This window comes from Zalophus californianus, chromosome 3 (genome assembly GCF_009762305.2).
Source record: "Zalophus californianus isolate mZalCal1 chromosome 3, mZalCal1.pri.v2, whole genome shotgun sequence".
Lineage (NCBI taxonomy): Eukaryota > Metazoa > Chordata > Mammalia > Carnivora > Otariidae > Zalophus > Zalophus californianus.
The window spans coordinates 77135488-77157889 of record NC_045597.1 but is presented as its reverse complement, the minus strand read 5'-3'; the positions used below and the strand labels follow the sequence as shown (position 1 = coordinate 77157889).

At 36.5% G+C, this 22402-nt stretch overlaps 1 protein-coding gene across 3 annotated transcripts in view; it reads left to right on the top strand.

Annotated features, from left to right (window-relative positions):
• The window catches only part of SGCG (sarcoglycan gamma), a 126400-nt gene that overhangs the window by 81519 nt on the left and 22479 nt on the right, over positions 1 to 22402 (top strand). For all 3 annotated transcript variants that reach the window (XM_027591103.2, XM_027591105.2, XM_027591104.2), the window contains 3 exons: positions 3284 to 3371; positions 10718 to 10837; positions 21176 to 21248. In XM_027591103.2, the coding sequence (XP_027446904.1) occupies positions 3284 to 3371; positions 10718 to 10837; positions 21176 to 21248 (281 nt within the window). The remainder of the gene's footprint in view (positions 1 to 3283; positions 3372 to 10717; positions 10838 to 21175; positions 21249 to 22402) is intronic.

Below are 22402 nucleotides of genomic sequence, written 5' to 3'. Positions count from 1 at the left end.
ATATATTAAATACCCCTGTCATATGGGAACATGGGGAATGAACCTAAGCTTTTGTAAAAGGGGAGGTCAGATCTGAGCAAATAATTTAAATATTAGAACTTGGCCATCTTTCCTCCCAGAGTTATGTTGGCTGATCCCCTATCATATTTTTGAAGAGATAAGACTGGTAGAATAACCTGGTGACTGAAACCAGGTGACTGGTTCATAACAAATTTACTCTTCTGGATTTAATAATACTTTTAGTTATACTTATCAGATGTTTTTCATCTCTGGTATACTTTTAAAAAACAGCAAAATTGTGTAAATTATTTTAGATAATCATTTTTAAAGTTTTACAATGATGGATTGATGAAATATGTCAATTGATACATAAAATTACAGAAACATTTGGAATAATAATTTGTGATCACAGAAATAGAAAGTATCTGGTAACTAATATGGCTTTCCAATAATAGGATTAACTGAACAAAATTATGTTTTATATTTTCTGTATACACTGATATATTAGTTACATTTGCTTTTCAAAGATGAGTCCAGGAAGTAATTTTCCATAAAACTACAGAAATGAATTTGCAAAATTTGACATATATTCATTTATCTATATTGCTGAGGTGAGAGAATTTATTATAAATATAATTCAACATGGTATTCTGGCTTCTAACATGTGATTACTCTTCACATTTAATACATGAAGTCTTGTCAAGATCCTGCCTGGAGCTCATGATTTAAAACCATCCACCCTGCCCATTGACCTAAACACGTAGCAATTATATTCGATAAAACAAAAAGGCTGTATTTAGAAACATAGAGACATAGCCAAAAATGAAATGAAGCCCAAACACACAGTGGTAAAGCTTTACTTGAAATGATTGTCTTTGAAGTTCACAATCCTGGAAAGCAGCAGAGGTAGCTTACCATCAAAGCCCACAGAGGAATAGAGACCAAAATGGCACCTGATGAGACTGCTTGGGACTCCAGCCAGACCTCCTGCATGAGACAGCAGTGAAAGGCAAAAAAAGCTTGCACCTACTGCTCAGGCTTGAATAAAACTGTATATCTGTGAGATTGAGCCCATAAAGGAGCCCATAAAAATGCCAGACAAAGCCCCGAATGTCACTGAGGACACAAGCCCTGAGCCACCATTATAAGACTGAGAAACATGGCAGTCTGAATGAAAACAATGGTAAAGCCTTTAGACAGGCTGGTTGAGTCCAGAAATTAAAATATATTCACACAGGGAGCTTGAGACTGAAATTTGCAACCACATAAGGAAAACTCCATCTAAATAAAGGATACCAAATAGACTCTCTAAAAAAGAGAATTAACTTCCAATTAAGTAAAAATAATCATTCTGAAAATGACTGGAAAAGCACACTTAAGAATCTCACAGAGATAAAGCTATTTTTGAGTGGCTTTTATTAAAAGAATAAGAAATTATAAAATCAAAACGGGTAAAACAAGACAGAAATAATAGGGAACAGATTTACCCACTTTTATTAAGCAACTAAAAAAACCTTGAGAAAGTATATGAAACAATGGTTTTTGTTATGGTCTGGAAGTCACCTGTTGAAACCTAACCCCTAAGGTGATGGTACTAGGAGGTGGGGCTTTGGAGAGATGAGGTCATAAGGACGGAGCCCTCGTGATGGAATTAGTGCCCTTATCAGAGCACCCTGAGAGAGCTCTGTGAGCTGGAAGGCACCTTCCAGCTGAAGGCACCTTCCGTGAACCAGAAAGTGAGTTTCGTGGGACACCAAATCTGCCAGCACCATGATCTTGGACTTCCCAGTCTCCAGAACTGTGAGAAAGAAATCTTCGTTGTTTATAAGTTATCCAGTCTCTGGTATTTTGTCATAGCACCAAAATGAAGTAGGATGGTTTTCAAATATTGGACAGTGGCAGTCAGGACAGTTATCTCTGAGAAAGGGAACAAAAGAGATGAGCCCTAGGACTGCCCCAGTTTACTGCCTGGAGAGAGTTTCTAAGGCCACAGTGAGGGAGGGGACCGGTGCAGAGGCAGGCATTCTCCCCAAGTTGAGAAGATACGGTTGGGAGTCCAAGGAAAAGCAGTCAACCTGAAGTTCACAGGGCAGAGTACCGTGCAGGAGGGGGCTGCCGCCACAGAGAGCCCAGAGATTGCACAGAGTGCCCCCCTTCACCACCCTGCACACCGAGGCTAGAGGGAAGAAATTGGTAAACTGTTAATTCTTATTGTCATGCTAGTTATTTTTGAACAGTGCAAAAACAAGGATTAAGGTCACATCATTGGATAAAATGTGAGATGCTGATAGATCCATCTGCTTCCACAAAGCAATTTGGAGAATTTCGGACGTACCAGAGTTCAAAGGCACTCCTGAAACTTCTTTCCTTCTGAAAAATCACATTATTCCCTGCAGCTTCGGAAGATACTTGGTTCCCTCGGAATGGACCATAAACCCACCTGAATCCAACAGCCAAATTGTTGCGTTCTTTTTGAAGAAAATTGTTTATATAAAAACAAACGATCTATAAAACAAAACCACCCATTCAGAGCTATGATATCACAGAAGGCACCTATGTGCACATAAAGCCCTCTTATCTTTCAACAAAAAATTCAAAAAACATAGGCATCTGACAAATTTTAAAAGCTCTTTTGAAATTGTGAAAAGACTTTACATTTTGAAAATAAGTAACATGGTATTTATTGTAGAAGAACTAACCATTCTCTGATTTATATTCCAAAAATATGTCTTGGACATAAATAATAAGAAATGAAATTTTAATTCCTTGGAATAGAAAAAACACTGATTAAAACTTGATGATTTTAGATCTTCACCCTGAGAACTAATTTGGTATATTGTGGCCAGGGCACACGAGCAGCAGAAACCCATACGAGTATTATAATTTATGAAAAAAAAAAGTTAGGACATCTACAGTAGCAAGGAAATGAATTTTGCCACCAACCACATGAGCATAAAAGAAGACCCTGTGCCTGGAATGAATCCTCAGCACTGCAGTCCCCTTGAGATGCTGAACAGGGAACCATGGTAGATTCTGCCTGGACTCCTAGCCCATAAAAACTATGATATAATAAATATGTGTTGTTTTAAACTTTGGGGAAAAAGTACATTTATTTACTCTTTTAACATAATATAGTCCAGAATTTGAAAATACTGTGTAGGGTCACAGGATCTGTGACTATGGAGAAATTATCTCCTATAAATCCTAAATTTATGTATGAATATAAAGATAGTCATTTTAAATAATGAACTTTTTTTGTCAAATTTTGTAAATGCTTTTCTAGGACTCATCTCTGCTTCTGCAGTCAACTCAGAATGTGACTGTCAACGCACGCAACTCTGAAGGAGAGGTCACAGGCAGATTAAAAGTGGGTGAGTCGGACTTCACTGTGCTTGGCCTGTGAGTGGTCCATGGAGAGCTGTGCTGAATGGATACATTTTTCTCTTCTAAAGAATTCAAAGTTACTTATGAACAATTAAAGCATGAATTTTTGGGGTGCCTGGGTGGCTCAGTTGGTTAAGCAATTGCCTTTAGCTCAGGTCATGGTTCCAGGGTCTTGGGATCAAGCCCCGCATTGGGCTCCCCGCTCAGCGGGAAGCCTGCTTCTCCCTCTCCCACTCCCCCTGCTTGTGTTCCCTCTCTCACTGTCTCTCTCTTTCTGTCAAATAAATAAATAAAATCTTTAAAGCATGAATTTTCTAAATATCATGCTGTGTTGACCACAGAGAATAATTGGCACCACAGGGGAGACAGTCTGAAGTATTTTAAGTAACGTTATTTTGATTCTAAGAAATAGAGGACCATGTATTTAACCAACTGCCCTTGGGTCAGCAATGTACACTCATCCAACCAGCTAAAACCAGAGAGTAGGCTCACCCAGGAGTGAGATCACATGGAATCTCACACAGTGATAAAAAGTGTTAGAGAGATAGATGGAAGAAATGACAAAAGAGCAAACCACCCAGTGAAAGGAATATGTACACATTCTCTATACTATCAGCAGTCTATAGATGTGCCAAATCCAAGAAATTAGGTGGACCTTTGTGTCCAGCCAATACAGACTGGTAACTTTCAGTGTCTCTTTTTTAATGACTGTTTTTACAAAACAGAATAATGTTACATGGGCAACGGCAGCCACATAATTAGCCTGATGATTCCTTTTTATCATGCTAATACAGGAGTTCTATATTTTATGTTCTTCTTTAATCTTTGTAACTTGTTCTAAATAATGGATCATATTTCTCTTTTGCTTAAAAGTTTGATCACTAAGTCCAGTGAAATTCTCAGTGGACCTAGAAGACAAATCTGAGTTTATCCAGCATACATGTTCTTGAAACTTGTCTAAATCAAATCATATTTTCTTGATGAATTATGTAGTATTATGATTTATCTTTTACCATTTTTTCATAAAATTCTTTGATTGTAGCTTTTAAGAGTTTGAGGGATCTTTGCTCATCTTTTGTCATTTGTTCAACATTTATTGGATGCCTATGTGCTACTTTTTAGATGCTGTCAAGTAAGTAATAATATATAAATAATATGCACATCTCTCTTAGGAGCACCAAAAGTAAAAGATTCCCTTTGTATTCTTTATATTCTTATAAAAATGATTTAATACAAATATGTCCTAATTTAATATTTTGTTGAATGTGGATTTTCATATATCGTACAACAGAGTTACATAATATAAATCTGTCTCCAATTGCATGAGTGAAAAAACTGAAGCACCTGAAACCTCATTTGCTTAAGAACACACTATACAGCAGAAAAAGCCAAACCAGGAGGTAGTAGAAATTAGCAGTTAGCAGGAATTCATAGTTAGCAGGAAAAACAAACCCCGGGCCTTATTTCCTTCAGCCCAGAGTATAGCACTCCCTCTCTCCAATCAGATTTCCTTAAATTATGGCACACCAGTAACCACCCTAGTTCCTGCAAATATGGTTACCATTTTTGTCACCAACAAATGTACTTAAAAAACAAAAATACAAAAAACTTTCCTATTAGAATTACTTTGGTTTAAATTGTTAGTCTTAAGTCTTGAGTTTTAACCTTGGTGTTTCATGCTTGATATAGTGTTAAAGTTAGTGATTTCTTAATATACTTTGGTTGGAAAACCTCTGTTATATTAGGGACCCTGAACCAGGGAATATGCCTCAGCTCACCAGGGTTATTTTCAAGTAAATGATTTCCCACAGTCACAGTCATTCCAGCCTCATATTTCCTGGAAGATGCTAAATTTAGCCAACCTGTATATTAAAATGTAATTTATGTGAACTAGCCAAATTAATCCCACTTAATTAATGAATAATTATTTATTACTAAACCCCTGAAAAAAATGGCAATCAGTACAGTCAAAACCAAAAGTCTTAAATCCCAAAAGAAATCAAACATTGACAAGCAAGCAATAATAGCTAGCATTTCAAATCCTTGAACTGAAAGATATCAACTCATAGCAACAATAATGGAATCTTCCTAATCATAACTGCAGCTCTGGTTACCATAGCTACTTTTCCTTTGATTTCAAATAACAGAAATGAATTCTGGTTGGCTTAAAAAGAAGACACCGCCAGAAGTTTGCAAGCTGCACTCAGATGGGCTGGTTGGGTTTGGAGCTGGGTTTTCTGAGATCATAGCCTGGCTGTAGCCAGTGTATCCTGTGGAAGCACCAGTTTTCCACCAACTGGCAGTAGGTGCAGAAGTTGATCAAGCAGGACCCCTGGCCTCCACCTTGAGGGATTTCTATAGCATTATAGTCACTACCAATCCAAGTGGAGCTTTTCAAATTACAACCAAATAAACCCAGTGGGGAAGCTGGTAATGTTTATGGCACCATTTGGTCACTGCCACCCAGACGTCGAAGTCATTTTTCTGGATGCTAAAAGATACCCTCTGCTACAATCAAACTGTCTTAGATCCAGGTCTTCGAATAGCAAAGTGGAGAGGTAAGAATCTCGTCAATCCATAAAGGTTGTTAGGGCTCTTGGAACTTCTGCATTGCCATGATAAGCTTCTGCAAAAGATTTTATATACTCAGAACGTGACTAATATAAAGAATAGAAATGTAAAATATAAAGAATATAAAATGTATATACTCAGAACATGACTAATACAAAGAATATAAATAAAAAGAAGGTGAATATAGCATTGCAGAATTTCATGCACGCTTTATTATGAGACAGCAGTGCACCTGCAGCCAAGCTGTCTTTGGATGTAATGACTGAACTCGGCAGAAGAAACGTTAGAAATGAGGCCAAAAATACCAGCGTTATCCCAGCTGCATGTTTCTCTGAAGTCACCAAGATGATACTGCTTTGAAATCCTTCCTAGAGAAACAGGAGAAAGGGGGCGGTGACTCAGAAATCTGAAGAAGAAAGACTGTCTAGTGCAGTGTGCTGCAGGAAAGGGAAGCTCCGAACACAGGGTTGCAACAGGCTGTGAATGTAAGAGTGTAGTTAAGAGCCAAAAGTGGAACAATAACTGAGGCATTTGACTTTTCAGCTGTTCACTTGATTAATGATTCCCCAAGGTTCAGCAAATAAATTACTAAAGCATGCAGCATGCTCTGAGAAGAGGTTTGAAATGAGGGTGATGCTTAGGGACCTTATCTCCAGATTGGTGGGAATTCATGGGCTTTTTCTCCTTAACTTTGATCCTTTGGTGCAGAGGTTTCTGCAGCCCCTTCAAAGAGAAATAACCGAGAGTCTTCTGTTTGCTGCACAAGCACAGCATCATCATCATTGCTCAAAACTGAGACCAGCCATTTTGTAATTGACAAAAAGTCCAGGGAAGTCATGACAGTAATAAGCAATGCTATCACAGATAGCAGCTCAATGTCGTCTGGCCGAGACCCCTCCAAGATCTGGCCCAGTGTAGAACACACAAAGAGAAGACTGTGATGACATCTTCTAGAACTTTGATTCAGCTCTTCTGATCACCATATCCTTTGATGTTGCAGAAGAAATTCTGGAGTGAGCCTACAGAGGTCTTGAGAGAAGCAAGAGTGCAAAGGGGTGCCTGGGTTGGCTCAGTTGGTTGAGCATCCAACTCTTGATTTTGGCTCAGGTCATGGTCTCAGAGTCATGAGATCCAGTCCTACATCAAGCTCCACATTCAGCAAGGAGTCTGCTTGAGATTTTTCTCCTTCTCCCTCTCCCTCTGCCACTCATATGCTCTCGCTCGCTCTCTCTAAAATAAATAAATCTTAAAAAAAAAAGAAGAAGAAGCAAGAGTTCAACAATATGGAGAATTCAATGCTAGATTGCATCTTGGCAGCAGACATTCTAGAATTGAAAAAGAGGAAGAGAATGACAAAGATGGGTGGGAAAGTACCAGTCTTAGGAAGAGGAGGATGCTGATGGTAAATGGGTTGACATGTAACACTCTTCCCTGAGGAACAGCAAGAACTTGCCAAGAATCTGACCAGCATGCTCACAGAGGAGTGGAAAGCCAAAACTGCTGCCCTCAGACCAAGACATGGCAAAATCTCACAGAAGTACATATATACACTCCTGTTGACCAAGTAATCCCACTTCTAGGGATCGACCCTGAAGATACCACCCCAACCAAACAAAATACATGCATAAAGGTTATTCTTGGTGGCAGTATTTCTAATTGCAAAGCATTGGAAACCACTTACATATCCATATGTCTGGGTGAATGGCTGGATAACCACAGTACATCCACGTGACAGAGAACCCTGCATCTGTAAAAAAGGATGAGGAAGATATCTAAGAATTTATATGGAATAACTTCCCGGATGTATTTGTAAGCAATAGAAGTAAAGTGCAGAAGAGTATCTATTGTATGCCACCCTTCATGGAAGAAAGAAAGGGATATAAGAAAACATATGTGTGTTTACTTATTTGTAGGCAAAAGAAGGAGAAACCTGAAATGCAGAGACTGGCTCCTTTCTGGGTATGCATGGGAAGGGGGTGGGGGATGAGTCTGAGGTAGAAGGGATGAGGAGGAAGTCACATATCCAATTAAAGCTATCAAGGATTCTGTATGTCAGGAAAAACTTGGTTGTATTTGCACTCTCAAAAACCCTTAAGCCGATTTCACAAACATCAATTGGTCAGATGATGAAAACTTCCTTTATTTATTTCCTTCATTTTTCATTTCCTTCTTTGTACCAAAGCCTTTCATTAAAAATTTTACTTAACCAGATAGTTACTTTTATCACCAAGGTAGAATTTGAATTTTATTTCTTAAAGAACTCCACTGCAAAAGAGGATTATTTGCTTAGCTCTAATCACTGTTCAGCTAGGTCAATGAAAACTAGTAGAATATTAATAAAACTTTAAAGATTGATTAGAAACTTTGTTATTTTAAGAGATGATTATCCCTGTGATTATGGGCTTGTCATCACTTGGAGAATAGTGTTTTCTGAAGTGAAAACATGTTTAAATTTAACATTCAACGTGTCTTTGTTTTTAATAAAACGAAGATGGAAATTTATTCACCTCTGTGCCTTTGTTCAAGTATTTCCCTCTACCAGGCGTACCTCATTCTCCCTTCATCAGGGGAACAGAAACTCTTTCTACAAGGTCAGCTCAGACACCATTTCCCAGGGTGCCATTCCTGACCCCCAAGGCTAGATCAGGGATTCCCTGTCAGGCTTTCTCATTGAACGCTGCCTTCCTTGTATCATAGCACTTCCCAAATTGTCCTGGAACTAGGTTCATATGCTCTTTCTTCAGTGGACTAGGAACTCCTATAAGCTGTGAGCTACATCCCACAATTGTTTATCTATCCTCAATTCTTAGCCCAGAACCTTAAACATAAAAAAAAAAAAATGCCATAAATTTGTGCTGAATGGTACAGACTCACTTTTTTGCATTGTCTTTTAAATTTATTTATTTTTTTAGTAATCTCTACACCCGACATGGGGCTCGAACTCATGACTCTGAGATCAAGTGTTGCATTTTTGCATTTTCTTTGACTTGAGTAAGGGTTTATATGACTACTTATATTGCTCCTCATGAAAATTATGCTCCTAAGCTCGTTGACTAGTTCATCACCGTATATGAACCAGTGGTTACAGAAAAGGTATCAGTCATGTAGTTGAACCCCTTTTACTGAATAATGCCTCCTAGAACTGTTATGTGAATCTCCAATAAGCTCAACAGTGAAGTCTTACTGGATAAATTATTCCAGGTTTTTTTTCTCCTTGTCAATTTTAAATGCCCGGAACTTCATATTCGTCATGTAATATAAATATAAATAATGCAAAGCAGTATTTATATAATGACTATAGCAGTGACCCAGAAGAGGTGAATGGTGATGCTGAGTCCCTGAGTGACTGAGTCTGGGTAAAAGTGCGGAAGAGCAGAAATACAGGCAACTATCTAAAAAAATAAAGTCTGGCTTCCTTAAGGGAAAGAAGATTAAGACATAGAGGAAAAAATGAGTTCCACTTTATAACTGCCTCAAACACACATACAGACATATTTAAATGAAGAATCACTGAAGGCTTTTACAATACCAGTTAATGAGATAATGTAAGAATATGTTGGTGATCATATCCAAAACTGGTTAATGTATTCGTTGAAGAGCTTCTATTTAATTTCTGGTTAGGTATCCATCAACTTTAATGAGTACTGGGAGTGATAGAGGGACATACACGCAAAGACTCTAAGATAGCCATTTTCTCAATAAACTTACTCTCCTACGCAATAAAGCTAACATACAAAAGAATTAGGGAACACATGTAGTTCCTTGCACGAATGCTGAGAGCTATGTTCCAGAGAGATTAACCCATTATGCTGCCAGGGTTAGAAAGATTGGAAGCACAAAGATGAATTAGGAAACAAAATGGTGAACGCTTGAGAGCAGGCAAGGGAAATCGAACAAGGTCGGGTATGTTCTTGAGGGCACAGTATCCCCAATGCCCAGCACATGGGAGCACCCACTAAATCTTTGCTGAGTAAATAATGAGTTGGTAGTCACAGAGTCCAAAGCTCATCTGATGAGATGAAACTTGGAGGAGAAAGTGATGCCTCTGTCACTAAAATATGAAGAAGGAAGGCGTGAAGGGGACAAAAATGCCATAGGGGAAGGAAGGACAGAAGCTTGAAGATGTTCTGCGATGATGTCTGTTTTCTCCAGGGGGTAAGAGGTGAGGACCTCTCCCGAGGATAAGGGCAGAGGAGGGAATCTGAGTATGATTCATTTTCTGGGTTGACTTTGGCCATTAAAGTGAGCCATTCATAAAATGGTCTTTCACAAATCTCATGTTTTCAGAATATAAAATCCTTAGTTGGGTAATACTCAAAAGATGACAAATTTAAATAATCTGAGTAGAAGAAATATGTTATTTTGGGCAAGTTGTAAACTTGAAAAAATTAACTTTTAGATGACTTATCTGTTCATATATTTGATCTAGATTAACATATTTTTTTGGTTTTGCTTTTTCAATTTTTTGTTTGAGTATAGTTGACACACAATGTTGCATTCATTTCAGGTGTACAACATAGTGATTCAGCATCTCTACACATTATGCTTTGCAGATTAGCACATATTTGACATAATTTTAATAATATAGATTTAGGCTTAGAACTTAAAAAGTTTAATCATAGAATTTAAAAGAACTATTGGTAACAGATTTTATATATTTAGTAATTTGGCAAGGGTGACATGATATGACATGTAAAAATAGAGATTTTGACACTACATATAGTAAACACTTCATAATAAAATGTTTTAATGAATTGTTCAGGTCCCAAAATGGTAGAGGTCCAGAGTCAACAGTTTCAGATCAACTCCAAGGATGGCAAGCCACTGTTTACTGTCGATGAAAAGGAAGTCGTGGTTGGTACAGATAAACTTCGAGTAACTGGTATGTGATAACTTTTTTTATTTATTTTTTTTTTTTAAGAGTTGGTTACACTTTTTATTTATTTTTATTTTTTTACTTTAAATTTTTTATTGTTATGTTAATCACCATACATTACATCATTAGTTTTTGATGTAGTGTTCCATGATGCATTGTTTGTGCAAAACACCCAGTGCTCCACGCAGAACATGCCCTTTTTAATACCCATCACCAGGCTAACCCATCCCCCACCCCCTCCCCTCTGGAACCCTCAGTTTGTTTTTCAGAGTCCATCGTCTCTCATGGTTCGTCTTCCCCTCCGATTTCCCCCCCTTCATTCTTCCCTTCCTGCTATCTTCTTCTTTTTTTTTTAAACATATAATGTATTATTTGTTTCAGAGGTACAGATCTGTGATTCAACCGTCTTGCACAATTCACAGCGCTCACCATAGCACATAGCCTCCCCAATGTCTATCATCCAGCCACCGCATCCCTCCCACCCCACCCCCACTCCAGCAACCCTCAGTTTGTTTCCTGAGATTAAGAATTCCTCGTATCAGTGAGGTCATATGATACATGTCTTTCTCTGATTGACTTATTTCATTCAGCATAACACCCTCCAGTTTCATCCACGTCGTTGCAAATGGCAAGATCTCATTCCTTTTGATGGCTGCATAATATTCCATTGTGTATATATACCACCTCTTCTTTATCCATTCGTCTGTCGATGGACATCTTGGCTCTTTCCACAGTTTGGCTATTGTGGACATTGCTGCTATAAACATCAGAGTGCATGTACCCCTTCAGATCCCTACATTTGTATCTTTGGGGTAAGGTTCCTCAAAAAGTTGAAAATAGAGCTACCATATGATCCAGCAACTGCACTACTGGGTATTTACCCCAAAGATAACTTTTTTTTTAAATTGAGATATAATTAACATATAATATTAGACTCATTTCAGGTGTACAACATAATGATTTGATATCTGTATCTATTGTGAAATGATCACCACAGTAAATCTAGTTAACATCCATCACCACACATAGTTACAAATTTTTTTCTTGTGAGGAGCACTTTTATTTTTTTTATTTTAATTGCAGTGTAGTTAATAGTAGTGTTATACTAGTTTCAAGATCTATTCTCTCAGCAACTTACAAATATGCAATACAGTATTGTTAACTATAGTCACCATACTTACATAACATCCCCAGGACTTAGTTATTTTATAACTAGAAGTTTGTACCCTTTGACCCCCTTTACCCATTTTGCCCATCCCCACCCCATGCCTCTGGCAACCACCAATCTCTTCTCTGTATCTATGAGTTTGGCTTCTTTTTTAGATTCTACATGTGAGATCACACAGCATTTATCTTTCTCTGACTTATTCCACTTAGCATAATGCCTTCATGGTCTATCCATAGTTGCAAATGGCAAGATTTCCTTCTTTTTTATGGCTGAGTAATATTCCATTGCATATAAATATCACATTTCCTTTATCCATTTATATGTACTAACTCTTAAGGAAAACAATATCCCATAGAATACATTTCTACAAAAGCATATTTTACTTTTGGCAAGTTTACTCTGGAATTTTTCAGGTAGGTAAGAAAAAGCAGTTTGAATTTGTTGACTCTTCTCTGTGGCATTTTTTTTTAATTCTTTTTTTTTAAAGATTTTTATTTATTTGTCAGAAAGAGAGAGAGAGTGCAAGCAGGGGGAGCAGCAGAGGGAGAGGGAGAAGCAGGCTCCTCACTGAGCAAGGAGCCCGATGTGGGACTCGATCCCAGAACCCTGGGATCATGACCTCAGCCGAAGGCAGACACCTAACGACTGAGCCACCCAGGCATCCCTTTTTTTAATTCTTGATACTCTCCTAGAAGAATGAAATCTTCCTCACAAATTTTTGATCATTCTTTTCTTCCACCATATTGTAACGCTTTATCTCTTTCCAGTTGGTGTAAACCGAAGACTTATCATAAATTCCTCTATCATCTGTATGATATTCTAATATCTCTTTCCCATATGCCTTTTGCAAGAGAATCTTCTTCCAACTTTCTTTTATTCCCATTGTATCAGGTACTTGGAATCCCTTTACTTCTATTAAAAACTTGTCTCTCTTGGAAATAAAGAGTGGGTGGGGTTCTGATAAAAATCACTTTTAGGACTGAAAAGAAGAAATTTGGGGGGGGGGAATGTGCAGAACATGTTTGAAATGTACTTGCTGAGCTTCTGTCAAGACTATAAAACATTGGAAAGCACATACTGGTTAAATTGATCCCAGTACTTTTCTGTACTGTGCAACTTTATTCTCTCACATATTATTACCAATACTCATAAATAAAAACTGGCTTAAGAAGTAGACTCAAGCCTCATACAAAGTTTTATGTAATATATAATTCTTAAAAATATATATAAGAATCATAACCCGTGTTGCAGTATACACTAAGGCAGTAGTGTGTGTGAATTTCTTACTAAAATAAAGGACTCTAGGAATCTATTTAAAGGAAATTGATCATTTCCTAATAAAGAAATGGCTAGGTTGCCCAAGAGTCTTGGTCATCAGAAATCTACTATTGCTCCATACAAAGCATATTGGCTTTCAGATTCTATTCCTATCTCAACAATTACTAGTCACATGACCTCAGACAAGTTCATCTCTTAGGCTGTTTCCCCACTTTTAAAAGTAGATTGATAATGTCTTCTGTACTAGCATTGCTGAATTAAGTGGATTAATATATGCAGAGGGCAGCAGAGGTCTTGATAAAGTGTTATTGTACTGCAGGGCAATGAAATCTATAGGGAAAACAGTTTAAGAAATAGGACAGATTGCTTCAAACCCAAGCCATCCTACACTGGGCATCCCTTCAGTGAAACTTTTCTTATCCTAGGGCTCTTCCAGGTCTTGATGTTAATTTTAGTCAAACAGGTGAGAAAAATTGATAAGCAACTATAATATTTATTACCTGCATGTATGTATCAGAATCGCCCACATGTATGTATCAGAATCACCCATGTATCAGGGCTTGTCAAAATATATGTTGCTTGGCTTCATCCCCAGAGTTTCTGATTCAGTAGCTCTGGAATGGGACATGAGAATCTGCATTTCTTATAAGTTCTCATATGATACTGATGCTTCAGTGCTAGGGACCACAGGCTGAAAAACACTCCCTATGTTAACTTGTCCAGAATCAGTGGAAAAAAACAACATGTTGGTTCCATATAGCCGGTCCCCCGCACACACACATTTCAGTTAGTCTTTTTAAAGATAAGTTATATTCTTCTTCTTTTCATATTTTTTTTTGTCTGAGGTATAAATTTCTTCCAAGCTCCTCTTCTCTCCAGTGAGACTAACTAGAGCAAATACACCGCACCTGTAATTACTGTATACTTTCCTTGTCATTATGCCATTATAACAATATGGAGTTTTTGTCACCAGGGCAACCTGAGTGGTGAGCGTATGAACAGTATAATTTTGATGCAGATCTTGACTCTTCTCAGTTTTTCAGTATGTTCATAGCTTCCCTAAATTTTGTGATTAAAGAAATGCAAGAAATTTTACAATTCTGACTTCTCTCCTTATTTTTCCTATCCAAGGTCGGACTCCCTCTCAATATTGTATAGCTCAGACTTTCTCAGTCTTAATACTACTGACATTTTGGGCTAGATAATATTTTTGGTGTAGGTGTGGGGCTATCCTATGCACTGCAGGGTATTTAGCAGCATCCCTGACCTTTATGCATAGATACAGTAGCATTCTTACCCCCAGAGTTATGACAACCAAAATGTCTGCAAACATTGCCAAAAGTTTTCAGGAGGATGAAGGGGTTGCAAAATCACCTCTAGTTTAGAACCACTGATTTACCTTAAACCTACACTGTTTCTCTGGACTTTATTAACATTGATTTAATGTGTACTATCTGCTAATAAGCAAGCTAAATACCTATAGTATAAAATGATTAAGATATACTTCCTTTTACATGATGTTTATATTTTAGCTGGAGAGCTTTTAACATAAATTAATTGGTTGGACACAGTCCACTAAGGACTGTAAGAGATGTTTGGGCCACAGGCTATAGGAGCAGCCTGGAGAAAGGCATCAGTTGTGCCAGAGTGTGATAGAAAGAGACACAGAGTGGGTCAGACAAGGTTTCTCAAGAAAAGATGAATTTAGGCTGGTCCTAGAAAAATGCATCAAGGTTTATCAGGAAGAAAAAGTGAGGTTAATTTTTCTAAACAGAGTGTAGAGCATGAATGAATATTAATAAATGGATATTGATATATACTTATTAAATAGTATTAAAATATTAAATTAATGTATTTTATTAATGAATCTAAATAATAATTAATATAAATATTAAGTTATTAAATTATTTTTAAATTATTAAATAATAGGCAATTATTAAAAATAAAGGTGGATTAGGCGCCTGGGTGGCTCAGTTGGTTAAACGACTGCCTTCGGCTCAGGTCATGATCCCAGGCTCCTGGGATCGAGTCCCACATCGGGCTCCCTGCTCAGCAGGGAGTCTGCTTCTCCCTCTGACCCTACCCCCTCTCATGCTCTATCTCATTCTCTCTCTCAAATAAATAAAATCTTTTAAATAAATAAATAAATAAATAAATAAAGGTGGATAACTTTCTGAGAACTTTTTGAGAACCAGACTGAGTTCCAATACCAGCTGCTCCACTGAGTAGATGTGTGACCTGGAGCATCTTTCACCCCTCAGTCCTTCACACTACAGCCCCAAATATCTATACCCACTGGTTTCTCATTGTACCAGACTGTTGAAAGAAATTGAAGAAGGCATGCCCCACATCAGGCTCCCTGCTCAGCAGGAAGCCTGCTTTTCCCTCTCCCACTCCCCCTGCTTGCTGTCTCTCTGTCAAATAAATAAATAAAATCTTAAAAAAAAAGAAAGAAATTGAAGAAGGCACAAAAAAATGGAAAGTCATCCCATATTCATGGATCAAAAGAATCAATAATGTGAAAATGTCCATACTACTCAAATCCATCTATAGATTCAACTCAGTCCTTACCAGTATACCAGTGACATTCTTCACAGAAATGTAAAAAACAATTTGGAACCACAAAAGACCCCTAATAGTCAAAGCAATCTTAAGGGGAAAAACAAAGCTAGAAGTATCACCCTGATTTCAAACTGTACTACAAAGCTGTAGTAATAAAAAACAATATGGTACTGGCATAAAAATAAATACAGAGACCAATGGAACAGAATTGAGAACCCAGAATTAAACCCCCACATATACAGTCAACTAATATTCAACAAGTGAGCCAAGAACACCCAATGGGGAAAGGATAGTGATGGAAAAACTGAATATACACAGAACAGTGAATTTGATATCTGCCTTACACTGTTCACAAAAACTAACTCAAAATGAATCCAAGACTTGAACATAATAGCTGATGCTATAAAACTCCTTGAAGAAATCATAGAGAAAATTCTCAACACTGGTCTTGGCAATAATTTTTTGGACATGATGCCAAAAGCACAAACAGCAAATGCAAAACCCAGCAAAAGGGACTACGTAAAACTTACGGCTTCTGCACAGCAAAATAAATAAATAACAAAATGCAAAACCAATCTACAAAGTGGGAGGACGTTTTACAGACCATGTATCAGATAAGGGGTTAATAGCTAAAGTACATAAAGAACTCATAGAAATGAATAACAGTGAGAATAACAAAAACCTCCTACAACTCAAAAACAAACAAAAAAACCTCAGATTTTAAAATGGTCAAAGGATGGGGCACCTGGGTGGCTTAGTCATTAAGCATCTGCCTTCAGCTCTGGTCGTGGTCCCAGGGCCCTAGGATCGAGCCCCACATCGGGCTCCCTGTTCGGCGGGAAGCCTGCTTCTCCTCTCCCACTCCCCCTGCTTGTGTTCCCTCTCTCACTGTGTCTCTCTCTGTCAAATAAATAAATAAAATCTTATAAATAAATAAATAAATAAATAAATAAATAAAATGAAATGGAACTATATAGACATTTTCCTAAGAAGACATCCAAATTTCCAACAGGTACATGAAAAAATGTTCAATACCACTACTCATCTGGGAAATGCAAATGAAAACCATAATGTAATATCACCTTACATCCATTAGAATGGCTTTCATCAAGAAAATTAAACAGGTTGGTGAGGATATGGAGAAAAGGGAGTACACTGTTGATGGGAATGTAAATTGTCTCAACCACTGTGGAAAACAGTATTGAGGTTCCTTGAAAAATTAAAAATAGATATACTATATTATCCAGCAATTCCACTTCTGGGTATATACCCAAAAGAAATGAAAACAGGATATTGAAGAGATATATACACTCCCATGTTTATTGCAGCATTACTCACAATAGTGAAGATATGGACACAACTTAAGTGCCCATCAACAAATGAAAGGACAAAGATATGGTATGTACATACAATGGAATATTATCTAGTCATGAGAAAGAAGAACATCCTGCCATTTGCAACAAAATGGATAGACCTTGAACACATTATGCTAAGTGAGGTAAGTCAGAGAAAAACAATTTCTGTATGATATCACTAACATGTGGACTCTAAAAAAGCCAAACTCATAATAAAAAAAAAAAAAAAACAGCAGTTACCAGGGCATGAGGGATGGGGGATAGGAAAGATGTTATTTAAGGGTACAAACTTGCAACAAGTAGTCAATAAGTCCTAGAGATCGAATGCACAGTATAATGAATATAGAAAACATTATCGTATAATAGTCATCAAAACTGCTAAGAGACTAGAACTTAATTATTGCACTCACTAAAAAGAAAGGACCATTATGTAGCATGATAGAGATGCTAATTATCACTATAATGACAATTATAATATATAAATGTATCAAATTAACATATTTTACACCTTACATTTACACAGTGTTATATGTCAAATATATTTCAATAAAGTAGCATTCTTTAAAAAGTTCAATTTATCAGTTTCAATTTATCAGCTAGGAAACTGAAGAATTGTATTTAAATCATATTTGTGGAGGAGATTAAATAATTTCACCAACTCACTTTGAAATTGACCGAGGCCTTTAAGCAGTCTCATTTTTCCCCCTAAAAATAGAATTGGTCAACAAGTGACCAAAGTTAGCATGCGCCTTTGTTAACTTCAATTATAGAACATGTTACTGAAGTAGCATCAAAATTTCATCTTAAAAAATTTTTTATACCACTGCCAGAACTGACTTCAGGCAGAAAATATACTTTAATTCCTTGGCAGTGATTTGCTAGGCTGGGTTTGTTCCCCAACATTTAGTAAGAAAAATATAGTCCTGTAATGTTATCCAATTTCCCTTGAGGAAAACAAGATTAATATAAGCCAGTTCAATTTCTTTGCACCTGTGCAGCTAAGCAGGCTTACATGAAGTTGGAAGTGATGGAGTAGAAATGCTGGAGTCACTCACAAAGCCACTGACAAAAGAGGATCTGGAGAATAAGATTTCAACAGCTGAAAAAGTAAACATAAACAAAGATTATAAATCCAGGTCCCTTAAAAAAACACTTGACATATCTACAAGATGCTAAGAGATCACCATATCCTTTAAGAATATATCCAAGATCTCCAAACACTTTGTAATGAAGCTCTGTGAACAGTTGATGACCTGGCCCATTGGTTAGCAATCTTCAGCTGAAAGGAACAAAAGACCCAAAAAATCTGGCTTAAATGATAAGAATATATATTATCTTACAGGAAAAATCTGGAGGCAGGGTAGCTCCAGTTTGATTAATTCAGTGGTCCAGTAATATTTACTCCAGCTTTGCTTCTCTTAAGTGTGTCAACATTCCCCTTTTAATTGCAATATGGTTCCAACAGTCACTTCCCTGGGGGATGACTTCTCTAAACTTCTAGAAGAGGACCTTGATGGCCTCTTTAAATTACCCTTCCAACCTAAATTCTCCTCATATTAAATGATTTACATTTCTCTTGAAAGCGAGGTTTGGCTGGAATTATTTTCTTTAACCCAGTCTTTGGTTTTTAATGAGGAGTTTAAAACACTTACTTACATTTTGATAGCTGTTCTATTTGGCCTTATCTATGTCTATTATTTCATGATTTTTATTTTTTATCATATTGAATTTAAGTCTGAAACAAGCCTGGTATAAAGGGAGACACAGAGAAACCAGTTCATGCATGTACTTGTTGGCCATTATAAGGATTTAGGATTTGTTTTAAATGCAATGGAAGAGCATTGAAATGTTTCAAACAGGGTACTCTTTGATTTGCTATACATCTTAAGATCAATATAATCATTATAAGGGAGAATAGATTGCTTGGAGGAAAGAGAGGAAACAGTAAGGCCAGTTAGGATGTCAACTGTACTTCAGGCAATATCTATTGCCTGCTGACCTGGACTAGGTGGTAACAATGGTCATTGAAGGAAGATAATGATTCCAAATTAAGAACTGACATATAAAGACTTGCCAATAGAACAAATAGGTGGCAGGAATTGAGAGAGGGGATGAAAGATGGAAAGATTATATTTGCTTCTGGATGATGACATTATTCTTTGGGTAATGGAGAAACCTGGGGAGAACACATTTACCAGGCAAAGAGAATAAACAGTTAATGTTTTAGATGCATAAATGCAAGGTATATGAAACAACCAAGTGGATATGTCAAAGTCAGCTCTTGGATATGTGAGCATTTATTGCACATAGTTGAAGTCTTGACTAGAGATATAAATGGAGGCCTCATCAACCAACTGAGCTCTGAGAGATGCCAGTGTTACAGCCCAGCGAGGTAAAGGAAGGGTAGCCACTAAAGAGAAGTGTGAAGAGACAGACAATGTGGTAAGAGGAATGTCATAGGAGCCATTTTCTTGATGCCAAGAGAGACTGTGTTCCCAGAATTTGGGTCCAGGAAAGATGAGAACAGAAACTGTCATTGAATATGTCATCCTGGAGGTCATGATTATCTTAACAAGAACATCTTCTTTGGAGTATTAAGGCAAAAGGCAGTTTGTGGTGGTGGCAGAATAGAATGGATTGAAAGCAACAGAGACATCATGTGAAGGTTTGGCTGTGAGGCGGAGCAATGGAAATCTTTTTTGTTTTTGTAGCACTTGAAAAGCTCATTTCAGTCCATAAGTACTCAATGCATGTGTGGAATCAATCTTAATAGTTATCAGTGTAGACATAAAAATCTAACACATGTCTGGGTATATATTATAATAGCACTATTTGGACAGAGGTATTCATGCTGAACTCTATTTCTGTAATTGAAAGAACCCATGAGTAGGGAAGAATAGAGCAGCCTAGAGCAATTTCCCCTTCAGTGTTGGGTTCTATCCATGAACTTCATAGTACTGAGTTCTGCCCGTGAAGTCTTCACCACCATTCCAATTCATTTTGTACCATGGTCTTACTACAGATCTTCACATGAGTATCCATTCATCATAAATTATTCTAGGATCCAGAAGAGAAAGAAGGATGGTATCATCCAAATACTACAGATATTTTATTAGTGGAAATCACCAGACTGTTTACTATGCCTAATTGTGGTGATACACTCTTTAAAAAAAAAAGTTAACATTATAACACTGGGCTTTTTTATTATTATACTTTCCTTATACAAATAATATTTATACAGGATCATACTATAGAGTTATTTAAGTGCATTATTTATATAATGATATTTTGTTGTGGACTTTTTTTGCCTGTCTAAAATGTAGATTATATGACCCCAAACAATATGTTCTATTTTCCACAAGAAAGAGATGTTACATCAATTATATATTTTTATATAATCATAGTTGGGAATATTAAATATGAATGCATACATAAGGGAAATATAGTTATACTGAAAATCAATGATTTATTAAGTTATTTTATAAAACTATGAAGCATCTCTTTTAATATATGCAAATAGGTTCTGAGGAATATTTACTTTGAGGCCAAATAGTAATAATAGAAGTAAGATCATATAATTTGAACATTGACAATTTCAATGATAAATTGCTGCTCTTATTTAACAATAATATGGATCAGTTTATAGGCTTTATGCCTGCCGTGTACTTGTGTGCATTACGATGATCACATGTCACTATAATATCACTAACTGGTTATGTTAAGTAATTGTCATACATTTAAAAACTAGTTACGGAGTTATAGTTCCTTGTAAAAGAGTGCCACTGACACTCTTAGAATAATTTCAACTTAGCAGAACAGCTTAAAAATCCTATACGTTAGTTTGTATACATCAATTACATTTTCTTGCTCACATCTGTAAAAATTCAGCAACAAGATCAAAATCTACTTGTGTTTTAATATACAGACTAAATGTTTCATTGTTTTACTTTTGTAAAATGATGCATCTCTGGCTTTGTTTAGGGCCTGAAGGCGCACTTTTTGAACATTCAGTGGAGACCCCCCTCGTAAGAGCTGACCCATTTCAGGACCTGAGGTAAGAATTTTGTTCAAACATAAACTCTCCTATGGAAGATACCTGGGTATGTGCTGGAACAATATTTTAGCAGTCATTACCAGATTGTGTCTTATTCCATTAAATAATTGTCTTTATTCTCATGATGTTCCACTTACTAACTAGTCATTACTTACTAAAATCCAAATGAAGTAAAAAGAGCCACTGATTCTCTATGTTTGATCCACCCAAAACAGAAAATTTGTCATCTTAACCACTTTTAGGTGTACAGTTCAAGAAAGTATTTTAAGTACATTTCCACTGTTGTACAACCATCACCACCCTCCATCTCCAGATTTCTTTTCATTTTGCAGAACTAATACTCTGTGGCCAGTAAATGACTTCCCAGTCTCACCTCTACCAAACCCTGGAAATCACCATTCTACTTTCTGTCTCCACAAATTTGACAACTCGAGGCACCTCATATAGATGAAATCATACAGTATTTATACTTTGTGACTGGCTCATTTCATTTAGCATAATGTCCTCAACCTTTGTTATATCTTTACATAATGTCAGAATATATAAAATCACCTAGTTCCAGAATGTAAATGTGTTCTTTATAGGAGTCTCTGTGTGCCTATGTGTACTTTACTTTATCAATGCACTACTGAACGACATTTATTGCTATAACTGTTTATTCCAATATTATATTTATATTTTGTAACAAAATCAAATACTATTTTTTAAAAACAAGTACCTAAAATCTAAGGTATCCCTTAAAATTACATTCAGTATTTGAACTTGAAATATATGCAGAACAATTAACATCCTAATATATTATGTATAATAGAGGAAATTAAGTATGGTAGGAGTCCTGGCTTTACACAGAAAAGCCTTGTGACCTTGGCCAAACATAGCTTTTGAAACTATTTTTCTCATCTATAAAATGTTGATAGTAACATATATCTCAGTGTATTCTGGGAAAGATTTAATTAGCTATTAGGTTAAAAGTATTTTGTAAACTGAAAGTTGAAATACAAATAATCATTTTTATTATCATTATTATACCAAGTAGATAATCACACTAAATGGAATAAAAGTTAGAAAATTAAGCATTTCTCTTATCTTTAATATCTAATTAAATATTAATTAAAAGCAAATGAGGGTTCAATTCATCGTACCCACTTAGAGAA